This window comes from Engraulis encrasicolus, chromosome 20, assembly GCF_034702125.1.
Source record: "Engraulis encrasicolus isolate BLACKSEA-1 chromosome 20, IST_EnEncr_1.0, whole genome shotgun sequence".
NCBI classification, from domain to species: Eukaryota; Metazoa; Chordata; class Actinopteri; order Clupeiformes; family Engraulidae; genus Engraulis; species Engraulis encrasicolus.
Genome location: NC_085876.1, coordinates 15,058,473 through 15,074,613, shown reverse-complemented (window position 1 = coordinate 15,074,613; position 16,141 = coordinate 15,058,473). Strand labels below are relative to the sequence as shown.

Here is a 16,141-nt window from a genome sequence, read left to right as displayed (position 1 = left end):
CTGCCTTTTCAAAATGTGTTTCTCTTCTCGTAGCATCAAATGTGATTGTATAACTCAATCAATTTAATTTAACCGTCACACGTTTACGCACAGCCCCACGTATTCCACAGAGGTGACTTTGGGTCCCCATGTTCCACGCCTGGTGATGTGTGTGGATGGAGAGCCTGTAAATGACAGTTTAACGTCGTTGATGCGGAGCAAGTGGTGACGGTATCCAACAGGATATTCGGATCATCTTCTGCTGAAAGTGTCTCCCGTAGAGCGATTTGGTATATCGTTGAATTTACCACGCGCATCTTTTCGTTTCGTGCGGCCATCATCATCCCGTGCTTTGGGTCCATCCCTTCGCTCACCACCTCCACATTTTACCGCAATGCATCACACAGCCTCAGTCTGACTGAGCACAACGCCAGCAGAACGTCAGGCGCGACGCTCAGCTCATCTCAGCGAGGGGTGCTCGGAAAACACTAGTGCGCATTTACGGAGGCGTTTCACGTTTGGCTCCATAGCCAGGGCAGGGTGATGACAGCCCGTCCCGTCATGTTGTCTCGATCTACAGACGTAGACTAGCTCAAACATTTGAGACCGACAAGTTCGTTTCCCCTTCTGCCTTGGACAGCTGGGATGTCAGATGCCAAATGCTGAGCTATTCAGTGGTGGAATACTCTCCGGAAACGAAGTGAGGATTTTTTCTTTTTTTGGAAAAGGGGAAGACTGTGGGAACGGGGAGGAGGCCGTTTGTGAAGGGCAGGACCAGCGAAGACAGTATGTGAGCTCGTGAATTGATAATGTATTATTGCAGAAAAGAGCCCAATAGAGGTCACACAACAGCATCTTTATTCATTCAGTCATATTCGTAGATGCTTTACAAGTCTCTACATCGGATGGGAGACTAGTGCTAATCGTTGCGGTGACTCATGCAATTTATTTAGGCTACTACGTATTTAATAGGCCTACGTTTCCATATTGGAGAGATGTTGGGTTCATGCGACTGTGAAAAGCACCATATTTTAGTGGGACGAGATTGTGAGTAACCGTTTGTATTTACACTACTCGCCATTTGTTGTCGAGGCGGGATAGGCCCAGTTGCATGCCTGTAGTCAGATAATTGATGGTACAAAGGGGAACTATCAGTCCTGGGTTAAGTTCACTCAGGAAATGTAATTCTCAGGGTAGATGTTTGGGAGATTTTTTGCACACCCAAGTCTGAAACAAATGTGCAGTTTATGTCGAGTGTGACGAGGGGGGTAGTTTGTTGTTGTGTGAGAAGTGGAATGAAGTGATTGAATGAAGAAAAAAACCTACAGTAAGCAATACCAGTGTTTGGCGTTAACAGGAGGTCTGTGAGCATTAAACAATTGAGCCAAAAACATACTGTAAATTACAAAAGCACTTTACCTTTGTAAGGTAGGCCTTCATTTAATTTTGCACTTATCCCATCAATCCCAAAGCAACCTATAGCATGGTATGAGCTAACATTTTTAACAGCAAATCATTTTCACTTTTATTTTCCTGCATTCAACTGAGCTCAGAAAGTCTTCCTGAAGAAAGCAGAGTGTTTTATCAGTTTTTGTAGTGCTTAAATCCTTGCCCATCACAATCTTTTCAAAAGCACCAGTGGTCACACAGCATCAAGTGGACTACAGTAAAGAGAACTATCTTGTATTTTTGTTTTTTGTTATTGTAAGATATTGTCTTGGTGCAGCTTTGGCACAATAAGGAACATCTTTTTTTTGTACGTCTTTTACATCACTGTGCTACTGCTGATACCAAGGCCTCTTTGCCATTGACAAAGGCCGGACGGAGATTGTTTTGGATTAAATACTTGCAAAAGTACAAGACCTGACCAAGGAGGCCTAAGTCATCTTCCTCATCAGTAGAAGAAGTGCATCTGTAAACTGGACTCTGCCAAGTGAAAAATGACTCCAGGGCGTGTTTTGGTCTTGGCCCTGTTGTGTGCTGCCTATGGTGAGTATGCAGTTTCTTATAGCAGTAGAGTAGTCTCTTGACATATTGCCCCCTTTCTTCCTGTAAGCTGCATTAAGATATTGATGACCGTATGATATTGATTTGTTATTGATGACCCAAGTTTGTACAGTGGGTGCTTTTTTCATTGTTTAGCTCCAACAAAAACATCACAACTGGCACACTGGCAGGTCAAACATGCATGGCATTTGTCTTTTGTGATTGAATCAAGTGAAAAGGGAGTTTTTCCTCACCTCTGTTGCCACCAGGGCCCACATCTGGGCGCCCCATTCAGTGTGACTATTTATCACTTACCCTGGGCCCAAACCTTGTGGACCTTATGCCTTTACAATCTCTACTTATGTCCACTTTAAACTTATTTCATTTTCTCTACATCTACCCATTTACCTATCTACTTATTTTCTCTATTCCATCCAGTTTCTTCTTTTGTCTTCTTGCTATTCTTTCTTGTTTCTGTCTCTCTTTTCTGCTTACTTATTTACTTACTCTCTTTTCTACTTATTTATTTTCATCTTTAACATTGATGTTTATCCATTTTGTTCAGCACTTTGAGCTGTATGCATTGTATGATATTGTGCTGTACAAATACAGTTGTTATTATTATTGAGGTCCTCATTGATAGGAACTGCTGTTATGGCAACCCCAGCTCTGGATGTTCTTGAGGTTCTTCATTGCATGAATTATTCAGCATGGCAGACAAGGATGATGAGGGGGTCATGTAGCCTGATAAATCAGACTAAGAGTTCATTCCAATATGCTACCTTCCATCCTCCACTTGTGCTTGTGGCCTCGCCCAGCCTCCTGGCCCCTCCTCCGTGGAGAAAACAATACAGTTTCCCCGCTGTCAGGCTATCCAAAACAATTTTTGGGGGACTATTCTTCATTCACCATCGCAATGACGCTAGGGTGTTCATAAGACGCACGGCTACTATTTTCAAAGGCGGGTCGGGAAGCGGGCCGGGTCAATATTTTTCATGAATATTTCTTGCGGGCAGGGCAAGCGGGAGGACTAGGGGAAAAGGCGGTTGGTTGTGTCTTGTTTTTTCGTCGGCCCGCGCATCACTGGTACGTAGGCCTACCAGAAAAATGTCAATGGAAAAGAGACATGAGTGCTGAATTAACACTGTGTTCGTATTGCGTAGTCTCCCTGGTCAATGGGGCTTGTGCAGAGGTGGAGTCGGATACGGATGCGGTGGCCGGGCAGGGCTTCAAGCTGGGCTGCATCTCTTGCAAAATGAGGATGGAAGTGGAAGCCAGCGCCACTGTCGACTGGTTCTTCAGGTCTAAGGGGGAGCCAGAGTTTGTTCCTGTGAGTTTTTTCTTGCTCTCTCTCTCTCTCTCTCTCTCTCTCTCTCTCTCTCTCTCTCTCTCTCTCTCTCTCTCCCCCACAAACACACACACCTCGCTGTCTCTGTCTCACTTTTGCACACAAACATGCTCTCACATACTCTCTCTTGTACCGTTTATCTCTCTCTGCCACGGTTCGATACAATATCGTTGCAGCCCTACATTTAACCCATTGATGCTGGATGGTGAGTTGTGCAACATTGGGCCTGGCGACTGGAGCTGCATGACGCAACATTCAGGCTCATGAGATTTGAGACAATTTTATGAAGAATCTTGGTATGTTATAGTTGAATGAACACATTCTAATGCAAGATGAGGGTCTTAGTGTTTTAATACAACTTATTGCATATGCTTCAGAGGCTAAGCTTCAGAGGCTGAGATATTGCGTTTTTTGTAGGCTGAGGGCAACTTTTCTTAAAAAGGCCTTAGGCATCCAGCAACCTTTTTTGCAGGTGCTTTGGGAAAGGCCGTTAATTGGCACTGGCTAGATTATTCTGCTCATTGGGTGAGGCAGCGCAAATGATTTAGGCTATAGTTCTCTTCTATTCTCTTTTATATATTCAATATTCAATAAAGTTACTCTACTCTACTCTACTCTTTATTCTATTTTATTAGTACTAAATTCCATCATCAGATACTCCGTTTTGAATTGATGCCAGTTTTGTTTTCCACCTTCAGATATTCACTTATGATGGCGGGCAATCGCTGATTAAAGACGAGCGTTACGATGATCGTCTGGAGTGGATCGGGAGTGTGAACACGCCCGACGTGCAGGATGCGTCCCTCTACATCAACAACGTCACCTTCAACGACTCGGGAACCTACCGGTGCCGCTTCAACCGTGTGCTGGAGTACGAGCATTACACATACGAGCACGAGGTGGACAAGTACGTCAAGCTCGTCGTCATGGCGAAAGGTGTGTGGCAATCAGTGAATGTCTGTTATATGCTCTATATGTGAAATCTGTCTCATACTTACCTCCGCCAAGGAGGTTATGTTTTCGGTCGCGTTGGTTTGTTTGTCTGTCTGTCTGTTTTTCTGTTTGTCTGTCTTTTCGTCAGCAGGATAGCACGAACCGGAACCAGGATTTAAAAAAATAAAATTCTTCATCATTGCTTGTCTAGAAATCTAGATGCACCTAGTGACCGCAAATTGAATGCCACTGCCTTTGCATACAAGATTAGAATCCAATAACATTCCATAAGCAGCCATGGCCGTAACTACCATTGAGGACAAAGAGGTCATGTCCTCTGTATTTTTTTCAGTAATGTAAAATGTATCTATGATGAAAATCGATATATGATCAACAATGATAAATTCAGTCTGCACGCCACCCCCATTTAATGAAAACAAACTTAAGAGTTTGACTGAAGTGTTTGAAGCATTCTAAATGTACAGTATGCAGTACAGCACGCAGTATTTAACCTCTGTATTTGAAAATGTCTGGTTACGGCCCTGTAAGCAGCAGCGTTGGTCAATCAATGTTTTTCAAAAGATATTGAGGAGTAGGCATATTGATGAAACTTCTCCGTAGGGGAGGGTCATGCATTGCTCTTGACTCACAAAATGAGTCAACCAATCTTCCTAAGACCCCGACTATAAATAACGAGCAGTCCCTAACATCCAACACCATTGTTCTGAACTGCCGTGTAGCCCTATCTTTACCATTGTTGCTGTTGCATAAAGCAACAGTATAAAGTAGTATTGTCATCACTATTTATCTGCCAGTTTGGTTAACGCAATGGATTTAACAAATTTATATGTGCATAAAGTCAGGTCCATTGAACTACCCGATCGTAGGGTACTTCTCAAAGCCTAGAGTGCTTGCCTTGGTAGTCCCACAGCCTTGAAGTCATACACCTGTAAGACGAGGCTGAAAACTTTGCAAGCATCTCAAACGATTATGAATGGAACATGCTTGGAAACGTGGAAGTGAACGTTACAGCAGTTCCGTTTTTGCCACTGATTTTAAACTGTAAACATGGTCGGTTGTCTGTTTCTGTCATGGGGGTGTTTCAAAAGCACAACAAAACTACTAGGATGCAGTGCCCAAATTGTCTGTAGCCAAAAGCTGTGAAACGCAACACAAACTCAATGGGCCCAAATAATGACCAAATTGTGTTTGTGGTTCAAAGTTATTCTCATCTCGGAAACAACAATATACCATATTGTGCTTAAACATGCATGGCTTTGCGTGGAGACGTAAAGGATTCTGGGTAATTTGTCACGGCAAGGATGCACCAAGATCGTGGCACTTGTAAATTTTGAAGCATGCTTCACTTTGGAACAGTACTTGGCCAGTCGCGATGACGTGAAAATGGGCATTACTCGTCGTAGCAAGGCTAGACTATGAGAAGTGCCCATAGACACGATTCCGAATTCCTCAGTACAGAGGAACCCAAAGGGGGTTGGGGCCAGATGATAGATAAGATAAGATAAGATAAGATAAGATAAGATAAGATAAGATAAGATAAGATAAAGCTTTAACACATGAAACAGAAAATTGTCTTTGGTGTGGCTCATTCTCGCAGACATTAGACAAGCCTTGACAAAACAGGACATAACAAGACAAGGCAATTATGTTAATGTAATACAATGACCCTGTCTGTCTGTCGTCTGTCTGTCTGTGTATCAGTCTGTCTGTCCGCTTGAAGTGTTTTGGCTCGCCTGAGGGTGGCATCAAACACAGAGTACCACATGCATTAAGCATTGGGAAGGGGGGCCAGGTTGCCATCTCTCTGACTGTGCTCGCTTTTGCTTTTCACTTGACACTATGAATTCACAACAGCTATCAGATAATGCGTAGAATACATTGAGCATACATGTGACTGCTAAATGCATACTCTGAAATGATTGCGTACAACACATAAGCAGTTTGACGCTGCGGTTGCAGCTGCGGTTCTACACTGATTTACTCCCTGGGCGAGTACTGTCTAAAGTCCAGAATGTCATATGTTTGTCTTAGTCTTACTTAGCTTTGGCCTTTACAGCTGGGCTTTTCAATCCCACTAGAATTGGGACCACATTGTGTTAATATAACACCACATACACTTAAAAAGATGTTAACTCAACTCTCTAAATGTTGAATTGACACTTTTTATTATCATTATTTTTACTGTGCAACAACTCTTCCATAGGGGACAGGAAGTTCTGCTAAAATACTTAACAGGAAAATATCCCTATGGACAAAGTTTAGCATAGAAGGAACGCCAGAATATAGCAGCTGTGATAGAACTTGGATAGGAGTGGAAGTCAGACAAAGATACTGTGTGCAGTTATGCCTCATATTTTTTGCGCGTACGTGTGTGTGTGCGCGTGTGCGTGTGTGTATGTGTAAAGGCAATCTCATCTCTCTGAAAATCACAACAAAATTCCTTTTCTTAAGGATGTAGTTGTAGAATCTAGAAGAACACAGTAAAAATATAGTGTTATTTCAACACGTACAGAATGAATGATTGAATTTAGTTCCATCACATCTTTTACTCTGTAGCCAGATTGGCCAAACTGGATATAATATCTTTATATGAAATATAAAAGCTATTCATTGTTTTAGTTATGGTGATTTGAAGCGTCGTCAAATCACCGGAAGAAAAAATAACGACTACAAGTGCCATTAGAACGTTGCTGGGTGATTTGATTTGACGCGTCATCAAATCACCTCGGTATGACAGGCAGCATGGAATAGAACAGCAGGCAGGCGGATAACAAATGTCGAGGATGGAGATATTAACATGGTCCAGTTCTTCCTTTAAGTATAGGATACTGCACAGTAGTAGTAAAAGCCTTGGTGCATTCAATCCAACTGCTTGAAAAAAAAAACTTTTGTCTGCATTGTTAATATGCGCTCATTGTCATCTATAATAGGCTATTGGAGCACACCAGTCCACACTGTCTAGCTTACCAGGTGCAGCCTATTAGGCCTACATGCTAGTTGTAATGACACGTGGTAGCCTACATGTTTTTTGTTTTGCTATGTTATTAAGTTGAATAGGCTATTTGTCTTTTAAAAAAGGCTTGCTGAATTATTTGAGGTCCGGTCCGGACCACCGTGCAGCAGCCACGGACGCGGATTCGAGTCCTAATGGGCTAAACAATACTGTAGGCGCACGCCAGTGAAGTTGTCTTTAATTGAATCAGTCACTCCGCTGGACATTTGACATATAAACCTTTACATAAATCTTAACAGAAATGTTTCTTCTCATCTAACACTAATATGAAACATAATGTACCACATCTTCTTTCATTTACATTTGTTTTTGAGAGGAAAAATAACAGTTTTGTAGGTTTTTAACCAATGTTACGTAAAAACAAGGCGTCACGTCAACCACCCACATACATAAATACAGAGGACATTACACACAGGTATTACACACATCCTTACCCATATTACACATATATTAACCATATATAGCACCCTCTTACATACATACAACCCAAAGCGATATTCTGTATAGCATCATGGACTAGCATAGGCTAGTGTCTGTACATTGCTAGTCAGCTATTGATTAGGGTTACATGGTGCTATTCAGACATGCCGCTATTCAAACATTGATGTCTATTGTCTGAATACTGGCACGTTTCCCACCGAAATCTGCCATTTCTGTGGTTTGTACTACGTTGCTCAGGTTTTTCAGTTTAGGGAGAGTGCATGCAGTTACTCTAACCCTAACCCTAACCCTGACCCTACGGCATATCTGGTGTCTGATTAGCGGTATGTCTGAATAGCGGTATGTCTGAATAGCGCTTGCCCCCCCATTGATTAGCTCTATGGCAGGCAGCTCTTGTTTTCCCTCCATGTGTTATTTCACACATTGGGTTCTCTCATATGCTTCACCATGAGTGGGACAGTTGGCATGATTTGCAGAATTAACTCACCATGTTGAACACGCCAGGTCGGCAGATTCCTCACACACACACTGCTGTCTTGGTAGCCTGCCTTCTTTTCAATAGAGCCATCAATCCTTAGTTCAAAAGGCAAAACAAACATCAACCAAAAAATTGATTTACGTAACTACGTACTTTTGAATCAGCTGATCGTAATGACGGGTAGATGATTATGTGCTCTATGTCATCTGTGTTGTTTACTGTCTGAATGTGGGATCAACTGTAGTTCACTACAAGCCTGGGGATTCCCATGTTGACTTGTGCACTTTTTTCCAATCTAATGGTGGATACCCACACTGACATCTTCACCTGAGTTTGGGAACCCAAACAAAGAATGGGAAGGGACGGTGTTATGGCCAATACAAATTATTAGAGAAATGGAAGCTTGCAGTTTGTTTGCAGATCCATTATGTCAGCACCGGATGTGAAACCAGCTTTCCATAAATACTACCATTTCCATGACCGTCCCATAATACTACTATTTCATTTCGTTCAGGAAGTGGGAAGTTTGCACTCAGTTATGGTTTGAAATGATTGGACAGCCCTCACCCAATCACTGACACCTACTCAACAAGAACATAGCGCAGACCAGAGCCATTGGCGCAGACGGGGGTTGTGCATCAGTGACATCACCCAGTTTCACACAGCCATAGTAGAATATAAGTATGCTACTATATATGAGCAGGCTATAAGTATGTTTGTTTGCTTAACATTGAAGTCTTTGAGATTTTTGAACTTCCAGAGCCTGAAAGTCTGCTGCCAAAGCCAGCCTCAGCTGTGATGGAAATCTTCTTGCTTTCATTGCTTTGTCCAGAAGGTTGCCACTCGGCTGTATGAGTAATGCCTCTGCCGTGCCAGCAGTGATCGTCCATCATGTCCAAGACTGTTGTCTGTGGTGTGGTGTGGTGTGTGCAGTTTCTGATAACAAATCGGTTGTACATACTGCCCTACAAAGACAAAGTGCAGTATCTACACCAACATTGAAACTGGGAGAAGTGCCCTCAAAGCCTTGGTATTAGATAGGATATTGTAGTAACTACAAATTTCACATAGCAATATCTCTAAAATGGGACATGTTTGGATGTTGTCACAGGATAAATGAGGTGCAATGAAAACCATTTTCAGTCTTGACAAAATATGTAGTTACTACACTTTGCCTTTGTAGGGTAGCATACTATAAGGGGCTAGCGCCCAGGAAGGAGAGGACTTCTTCATCGCTCCACAGGGATGTCAAACTCAGGCCCTGGGGGTCAAATTTGGCCTGCGGAGCCATTTTATTTGGCCCGCGAGATCATTACCTTTGCCGAGACAAAGTCGGCGAAGGTTATGTTTTGACCGCTGTGTATTTATTTATTTATTTGTTAATATGTTTGTACTTCGTATAACTCAGACAGAACTGAGACGATTTTTATGAAATTTAGTGGGATGATTGGTCATGACCCAAGGAACAATCGATTACTTTTTGGGAGTGATTGGGTGAAAGGTCAAGGTCACGAAAAGGTCAAAAACGTAAATTGAGCCGATTTTTATGAAATTTACTGGGATGATCAGTGTTTCCCACAGAAATTTTGGAAACTATGGGGGCAGCCGGGATTTTTTTTTTTTTTTGGGGGGGGGGGAGTGATTTTTCACGCGGGCCTTTTTTTTGGCGGGGGGGGGTAGGGTAGTACATTTATATATTTAAGAAAAAATGCAATTAAGTTTATAATTTCTGTTTACAACACAGTTTCATTCGTCCCCCATGCAGGGGTCTATGTAATGAAAAAAATAATAAAACAAAATAGGAGCAGAGATAAGAATTTAAGAGTACTGTGAAATTGTTAACACATAGACAAAAAGGGTCTAAGAGGGTAGGCTATGCCTTTTCCCCACACACACACAGGCGTACACATTCTACTTGAGGGGTGCTGGTCACAGGGCCAGTTTTTCTAAATTTCTCCCATTGAAAGGGCTGAACAACATATTACACATTTATGTCTATATTCACATTCATTTCTATATACAGCTCGATGTCTCCTCTGCCGTGTCAATGAAGGCCTGTCACCTAACTCATTACAACTGTAAAACAAAGCCTGGGGAGTGTTAGTAAACTCATCCCAACTGTCCCTTCTCTGAAGGTTTTTTATTGCTCCCAAACCCAAGTTAACTACAACAACTTGACTAGGCTTTTGATCCCTCTGTCTTTCAAGCACTTGTAGTTTTCTGTATAGGATGTATTTACTCCAGGAGGAAAATGCGAAGGAAATCGTAATTTAAATCGTTTTTAACAAAAACGGAAATCGTTAAAAAAAATATTTTTTTTTTTTTGCATTTTCGGAAACCTCAATGTATGGGAAACACTGATGATTGGTCATGACCAAAGGAACAATCGATTACTTTTCGGGAGTGATTGGGTCAAAGGTCAAGGTCAAGGTTACGAAAAGGTCAAAAACGTTTTTCTTTGCCAAGCACTATATGCCAGAACAACGTGTGCATGCGGAATTGAATAAGAGGTCAAGACTGGGCCAAAAATGTAATATTACGATATTCTGGTCCGATTTAAATGAAACTAACACCAAAACTTGGAGAATGTTATGCCCCACACTCTGACGATGGCCAGAAAAAAATAAGTGGCTTAGGCGAAGGTTTGCGCTCTACCGAGTGCCCATTCTAGTTTGAAATCTGTATTACAGTTGGCCCACATACACCATCAATGTATAGTGTAACAAGACTTGAACATGAAATATGGTGTGTCACAGGATGTGCAGACACATTTGAACTACCATACATGATGGGAAAGCGTGTGTGTGAAATGTACTGTAACTATGAGTATGAAGCGCATGTACGCACAATTGTATCGAATCGAATAATCGAATAATCGATGGCTCCTGCCCAATGCCCTAGCTCGATAACATAATAGAAGTGGAAAGGTATTGTATCGAATCGTACTGTATCATATCGAGGGGCATTCTTAAGTATCTAAAATAATCGAATTGCATCACATCGAATAATAAGATATCGATATTGATTCGTATCGTCATGGAGGCTGTGATATACACCCTAGTCTTGCTCGACCTGTGTAGTCCCAAGGAGCTTTGTAAGCTCCACTATTGGATCTGGGAGAGCATGCGTTGACTCCGCCTTCAGAAGGCAGGGCTTTATCCATCAGTCTGCTCATTCTCGCCACCAACAAATTTCTTCAAAAATGTTTTCTGTTCATCTCTAAACAGTCTATAGTTTCTAATCTGTCCTGTGATTCCTCAATGCGAGCTGACATTGATGTTGAAGCAAGAAATGCTCCGTCAGTTTTCTGGTTGGAGACGTGGAGGTGTCTTGCAGTGTTCCAGACCTCCAGGGGGCTCCGGAGCTACAGACACTCCGAGAGAGGTCTGGTGAGAACCAGGCTAGGTGGTTATTGCATCGTCAGTAGATCTGTTTTGCCGGTAGGCAAACTGATGTGGGTCGAGCGTGGGGCAAAAGTTGGGGATGTACCATGTGCAAAATTATGTCTGCTTATGGCTAACTGTCTGCAGTTTCTTCTGTCTCCTTATACACGTAAATGTGTTCTCTCTCTGTGTGTGTGTGTGTGTGTGTGTGTGTGTGTGTGTGTGTGTGTGTGTGTGTGTGTGTGTGTGTGTGTGTGTGTGTGTGTGTGTGTGTCTTCAGCCTTACGCAGCACGGCATCCGTCGTGTCGGAGGTGATGATGTACGTCTCCATCATCGGTCTGCAGGTCTGGCTGGCGGTGGAGATGGTCTACTGTTACAGGAAGATCATGGCTCATGGAGAGGAGGCGTTACGAGCTAGCGCGTAAGCAGCTAATAATGTCCTTACCTTATTGCAGCCTCATTCTATTTTTTGTAGAATAGATCATTTTAGATAATCCTTTAGATAGAATAGATCATCATTTTCTTCTTTTTCATCTACTCCTCTTTCTTCTTCTTCTTCTTCTTCTTCTTCTTCTTCTTCTTCTTCTTCTTCTTCTTCTTCTTCTTCTTCGTCTTCTCCTCTTTCTTCTTAGTACATTTTGCAGTGTAAATTCAACTCTCAGAGAGTAGGACTCTATGTGTTAAATTCACACTGCAAATGTTATTGTCTTTTTTCATTTCTGTTGTTATTACTAGTATTGTGTCTAATGTTGAAGCATAATTCGTTGTGTATGAAAGGTGTAGCGATAACATGAAGTTCTTTTCTTTCTCTTATCCCCTTTCTTCTTCTACCTTTTCTCCAACAAACACCAAACAGCTCCTAAAAACCTACCATCCATCATTCACCAAGTTTTCTTCCTCTTCTTCATGTCCTTCCCTCTAAGTATCAGACCTAATTTTGAAGCGTAATTTGCTTCAAATTTGCTGTGCATGATGGGCTTAGCCTGGCAAGCCAGACTATAACATGAAATGTATAGTCTGGGGTCGCACCATAGGCAAGGCTGTGTAACCAACGGTTGGCATTCAAACTGCTTGACTGCACGTAATAGGCCGACGCGGCCGTGTTGTCACTGAGCTTAGCCTGCCCCAATGACTCTCTACTACTGTTTATAGATTCAAAACGGAAGAACTTTGATTTGCGGACAGTCAGCCCAGATACATGGCCCAGCTATGATTATCTCCTATGGTGCGACGCTAGATCAACCCGCCAGGCAAGAAATGTTTTCTGCCGCTAGGGTTTGTCTAGTTTACGAGGCTATGAAAGGCTTACATATCGTGATTACATAAAGCTGGCGATTCTCTCGAACAAACTCCTTAATCTCCTCAGACTGCTTTTTTAGAACCTACACAGAACATCATGATTTTTCTTCATGCTGTGAATAATCATGAATTTTTCTCTTACAGGGAAGAATATTTAGCAATAGCTTCGGAAAGTAAAGACAACTGTGCGGGCGTGCAAGTAGCGGAATAACACAGGTATGTTTGTCGAAACCTTATAAAGAACTTTCCCCCCTGTCTTTTGACAGATTAATGATTCCATTTACTTACATGTGATCCAGCCCAAGTACCTCAATTAAATCCGTCTAATTCAATCAATGGAACTGTAATCAAATCAATCAAATCTACACTGCAAGCACAGTTGTTCAAATTACATGTCTTACAAACTTTTATAGTCATGAAAACAAACAGCTTCTTCTTCGCACTTCTTCATGTAATTGTAACTCATTCCTCCCTATTGTTGGTTTTATTTGTTCGATTGCAGGGCCATCTCCAATTAGTTTTGTGTCATCTCTCCATGAACTGGATTTCTTATCAACTTGGTTACCTGTGCATGGAAAACATTGTGAAGATGCATCCTCCCTCAGATTTCTCAGATTTTTGTAATACTTTGGTCTTCTAAGAGATACTATTTCCAAAAGAAGGAATTCCTTGCATGATTGCAATGAGCCCACTAGCATGTGACACACCATGTAGCTAAGCTGATTGATAGCCATAACAATCCTCAACCTGAAAATGAACTGTGAAATGGGAATCTTGCATCGCAATGCAATGTTGCTATAAGGACTATTTGTCATCGGAATTGCACTGAAGTGCAAGATCTCGCTTTGATAGCAAAGTAACACAATGTATTATTATTTCCATCCAAAGGGTGGGAGGCCGTATAACGAATTTACACCAAAATCCATATGTATGTATGTATGCTTCTGAATGTTCCTTGATTATAGCAATTAGCCTTTCTGAGCCTAAAGTATGATCCTTGGATTATGACACCACTTCATCTTTAGCACACGACAAGCAAACTTGCGCACATTGTCAACATATTGTGTAAATACCCGAAAATGTCACTTTAACACTATTGGTTTTCTACACTTGTCAGGGGTGCATTTCTCGAAAGTGTTGTTGCTAACTACGTTAGCAACTTTGTTGGTTGCAATGCAATTACCCATTGGCAACTACCCAAGTTGCTAACCGGCTAACAACTACGCTTTTGAGAAACAACGCCAGCGCCAGCAACACGTTGATGTGAACAGTTATGAAAATGTGAAATGATATGGAATAAAAAGGGAAGACTTTAACAAAAAAGGGAAGTAGAAAAAAAATTAGTGTTTCCTGTATGAAATCATGTACACGTAAGGCAATGTTCTTTCTCTTTGTAATGTGTACTGTACTTAGAATTATGCATTCTATATTACTGGGAATCACAAAAAAATAATACTAATTGTTGTTTATAGGCACTTTAGCACCGATTCCAGCAATACTGCATATGCATGGCCTGAGGGCAATGATGAAAGTACCGTATATCACACTAACTCTCAATGCACATTTTGTCCAAATACATGTTTTAATAAATATGAAAAAAGAAACTATGCTTGGAGAATGTAAAGAAGACATGTAATCATCCTGATTATATGAATTATATAGTATAGACAGATGAAGATACAGGAGATATTTTGCAGAGAAAATTTAATGAGATATTAACTGTGTCTTACAAGCGAATAAAAAAAACCTTCTAACATATCCTTGAGTGTTCTGAAATTAATTTCCCTTCATATTGAGTGGGAGTTGGTTCAACTAAGGACATTGTCAAATCCTGCCAATACTTAAAAACAATACTAAGTAGTTTAGTCTTGGTCAAAATTGGCTTGGAAATGTGTTTGATACTGGTACAAGATGACTTGATGATACAAGACTATTTATAATGCATGTTTCTAAGTATTACTTTAAACTTGTGAGCCAATCAAGTCCACTCTTTCCTCTGTTTTGAAGAACTGTGATTGATGATTGGCTGTTGTGGTAGAATGCTGTGTTGTTTGATCAAGTCTGATTTCTAATATTATTGCGAATGAATTTGACAATGTTTTCATGTGCAATTGGATGCAAGAGAACATGACATGTATCAAGACGGGAAATGTGTTAAATTTGGCGTCCACAAAAGGGCTGAATACAAGTCTGTGCCTTCCATCCTATTTGTAAAAAATAGCCTCCTAGTTGTTTCACTGAATCAGCTGTGAGCTTAATTTGTATTATGATTAGTCATCAACCGGAACCAGAGCTGCAAGCACACCCAACACCAGAAAAATCACAGTGCATGCACACTCGCCTCCTTTGGGTCAGTACCCAAGCCAGGGAAGCTGACGAGGGAACAAAAGCGACAGTTGTCCCAGGCCCAGGGAGAGTGGGGGGGCCCAGACTCGGATCCTCATTACATTGATATATTGGGGAGGGGGTAACCTTTCAGATGACTTTGTCCCAGGCCTGATGAAAGCTGTCAGCGGCCCTGCCCCTAAGGCTCTGCCCATAGCCTATTTGTTGTGCTTTGGCCATGCGAAATCTAGGCCTACAGGCTCTACCTGTAATGTAGGAATGCAAGGACTGAGGTGTGTGAATGTGGGCGGGTCAAAAACACAAAATCTCACCAGGGTTGTCAGAATGAGGCAATTTCCCACCCAGTTGTGCTGTTTAGGATTACCATGTGTGGGTTTAAAAAAATAGGCTATTGGTCAGGTTTTTAATTATTTATGACCATAGAATGAATAGGATTTATTTCATGATGGGGCAGGATTTGGTGCCTCCAGGTGGTTTTTGAGCATTTATTTGGACTGGAAATCCTCAGTCACATCTGGCAACCCTTCATCTCACCTCCCTGGATGGGAGGAGGAGCCAATGTGCAAAAATACATACTTTTAACTTTCATTGTGATTAAATGGCTTTTACAGGGGCCTATACTACAAGGCCGGTTCAGGATCAATTAAAGAGGTAAATCATCTAATACAAGAGGACTTCAGGATCTTTTATTAGATGATTTACCTCTTAACTTAACCTTAACATATCCTGAACCAGCTTTGTAGCATAGGCCCCAGGTCTTAGTATACGAGGACAATACAAATGGCACTTTTATTATGTATGTGCTGCTATATGTTTAAGACGCATGCACACCTTCCTGCAATGCTAAGCATTGTAGATGGAATAACCGCACTGTGTGTGCCTTACTCATATATGAAGGAAATGTGAAATGGGC

At 41.6% G+C, this 16,141-nt stretch overlaps 1 protein-coding gene across 2 annotated transcripts; it reads left to right on the top strand.

Moving 5' to 3' along the window:
• The first annotated feature begins 251 nt into the window (after window positions 1-251).
• Window positions 252-14,640, top strand: scn1bb (sodium channel, voltage-gated, type I, beta b). Of its 2 annotated transcripts, XM_063185491.1 has the most exons (7): window positions 252-1,026; window positions 1,775-1,968; window positions 3,129-3,295; window positions 4,012-4,249; window positions 11,863-12,004; window positions 13,027-13,098; window positions 13,385-14,640. In XM_063185491.1, the coding sequence occupies exons 2-6, from the start codon at window positions 1,920-1,922 to the stop codon at window positions 13,091-13,093; spliced, it is 663 nt and encodes a 220-aa protein (XP_063041561.1). In that variant the 5' UTR covers window positions 252-1,026; window positions 1,775-1,919; the 3' UTR covers window positions 13,094-13,098; window positions 13,385-14,640. The 2 variants fall into 2 exon arrangements, with proteins under 2 accessions (XP_063041561.1, XP_063041560.1); XM_063185490.1 differs by having other exon boundaries at window positions 252-1,968.
• Window positions 14,641-16,141: the final 1,501 nt, after the last annotated feature.

Excerpts from the sequence above, each read along its gene's own strand:
- scn1bb (XM_063185491.1), top strand. The coding sequence starts at position 1,920 with ATGACTCCAGGGCGTGTTTTGGTCTTGGCCCTGTTGTGTGCTGCCTAT. Across the intron at positions 1,969-3,128 it reads CCTGTTGTGTGCTGCCTATG|TCTCCCTGGTCAATGGGGCT; the intron begins GTGAGTATGCAG and ends CGTATTGCGTAG. Across the intron at positions 3,296-4,011 it reads GGGAGCCAGAGTTTGTTCCT|ATATTCACTTATGATGGCGG; the intron begins GTGAGTTTTTTC and ends TTCCACCTTCAG.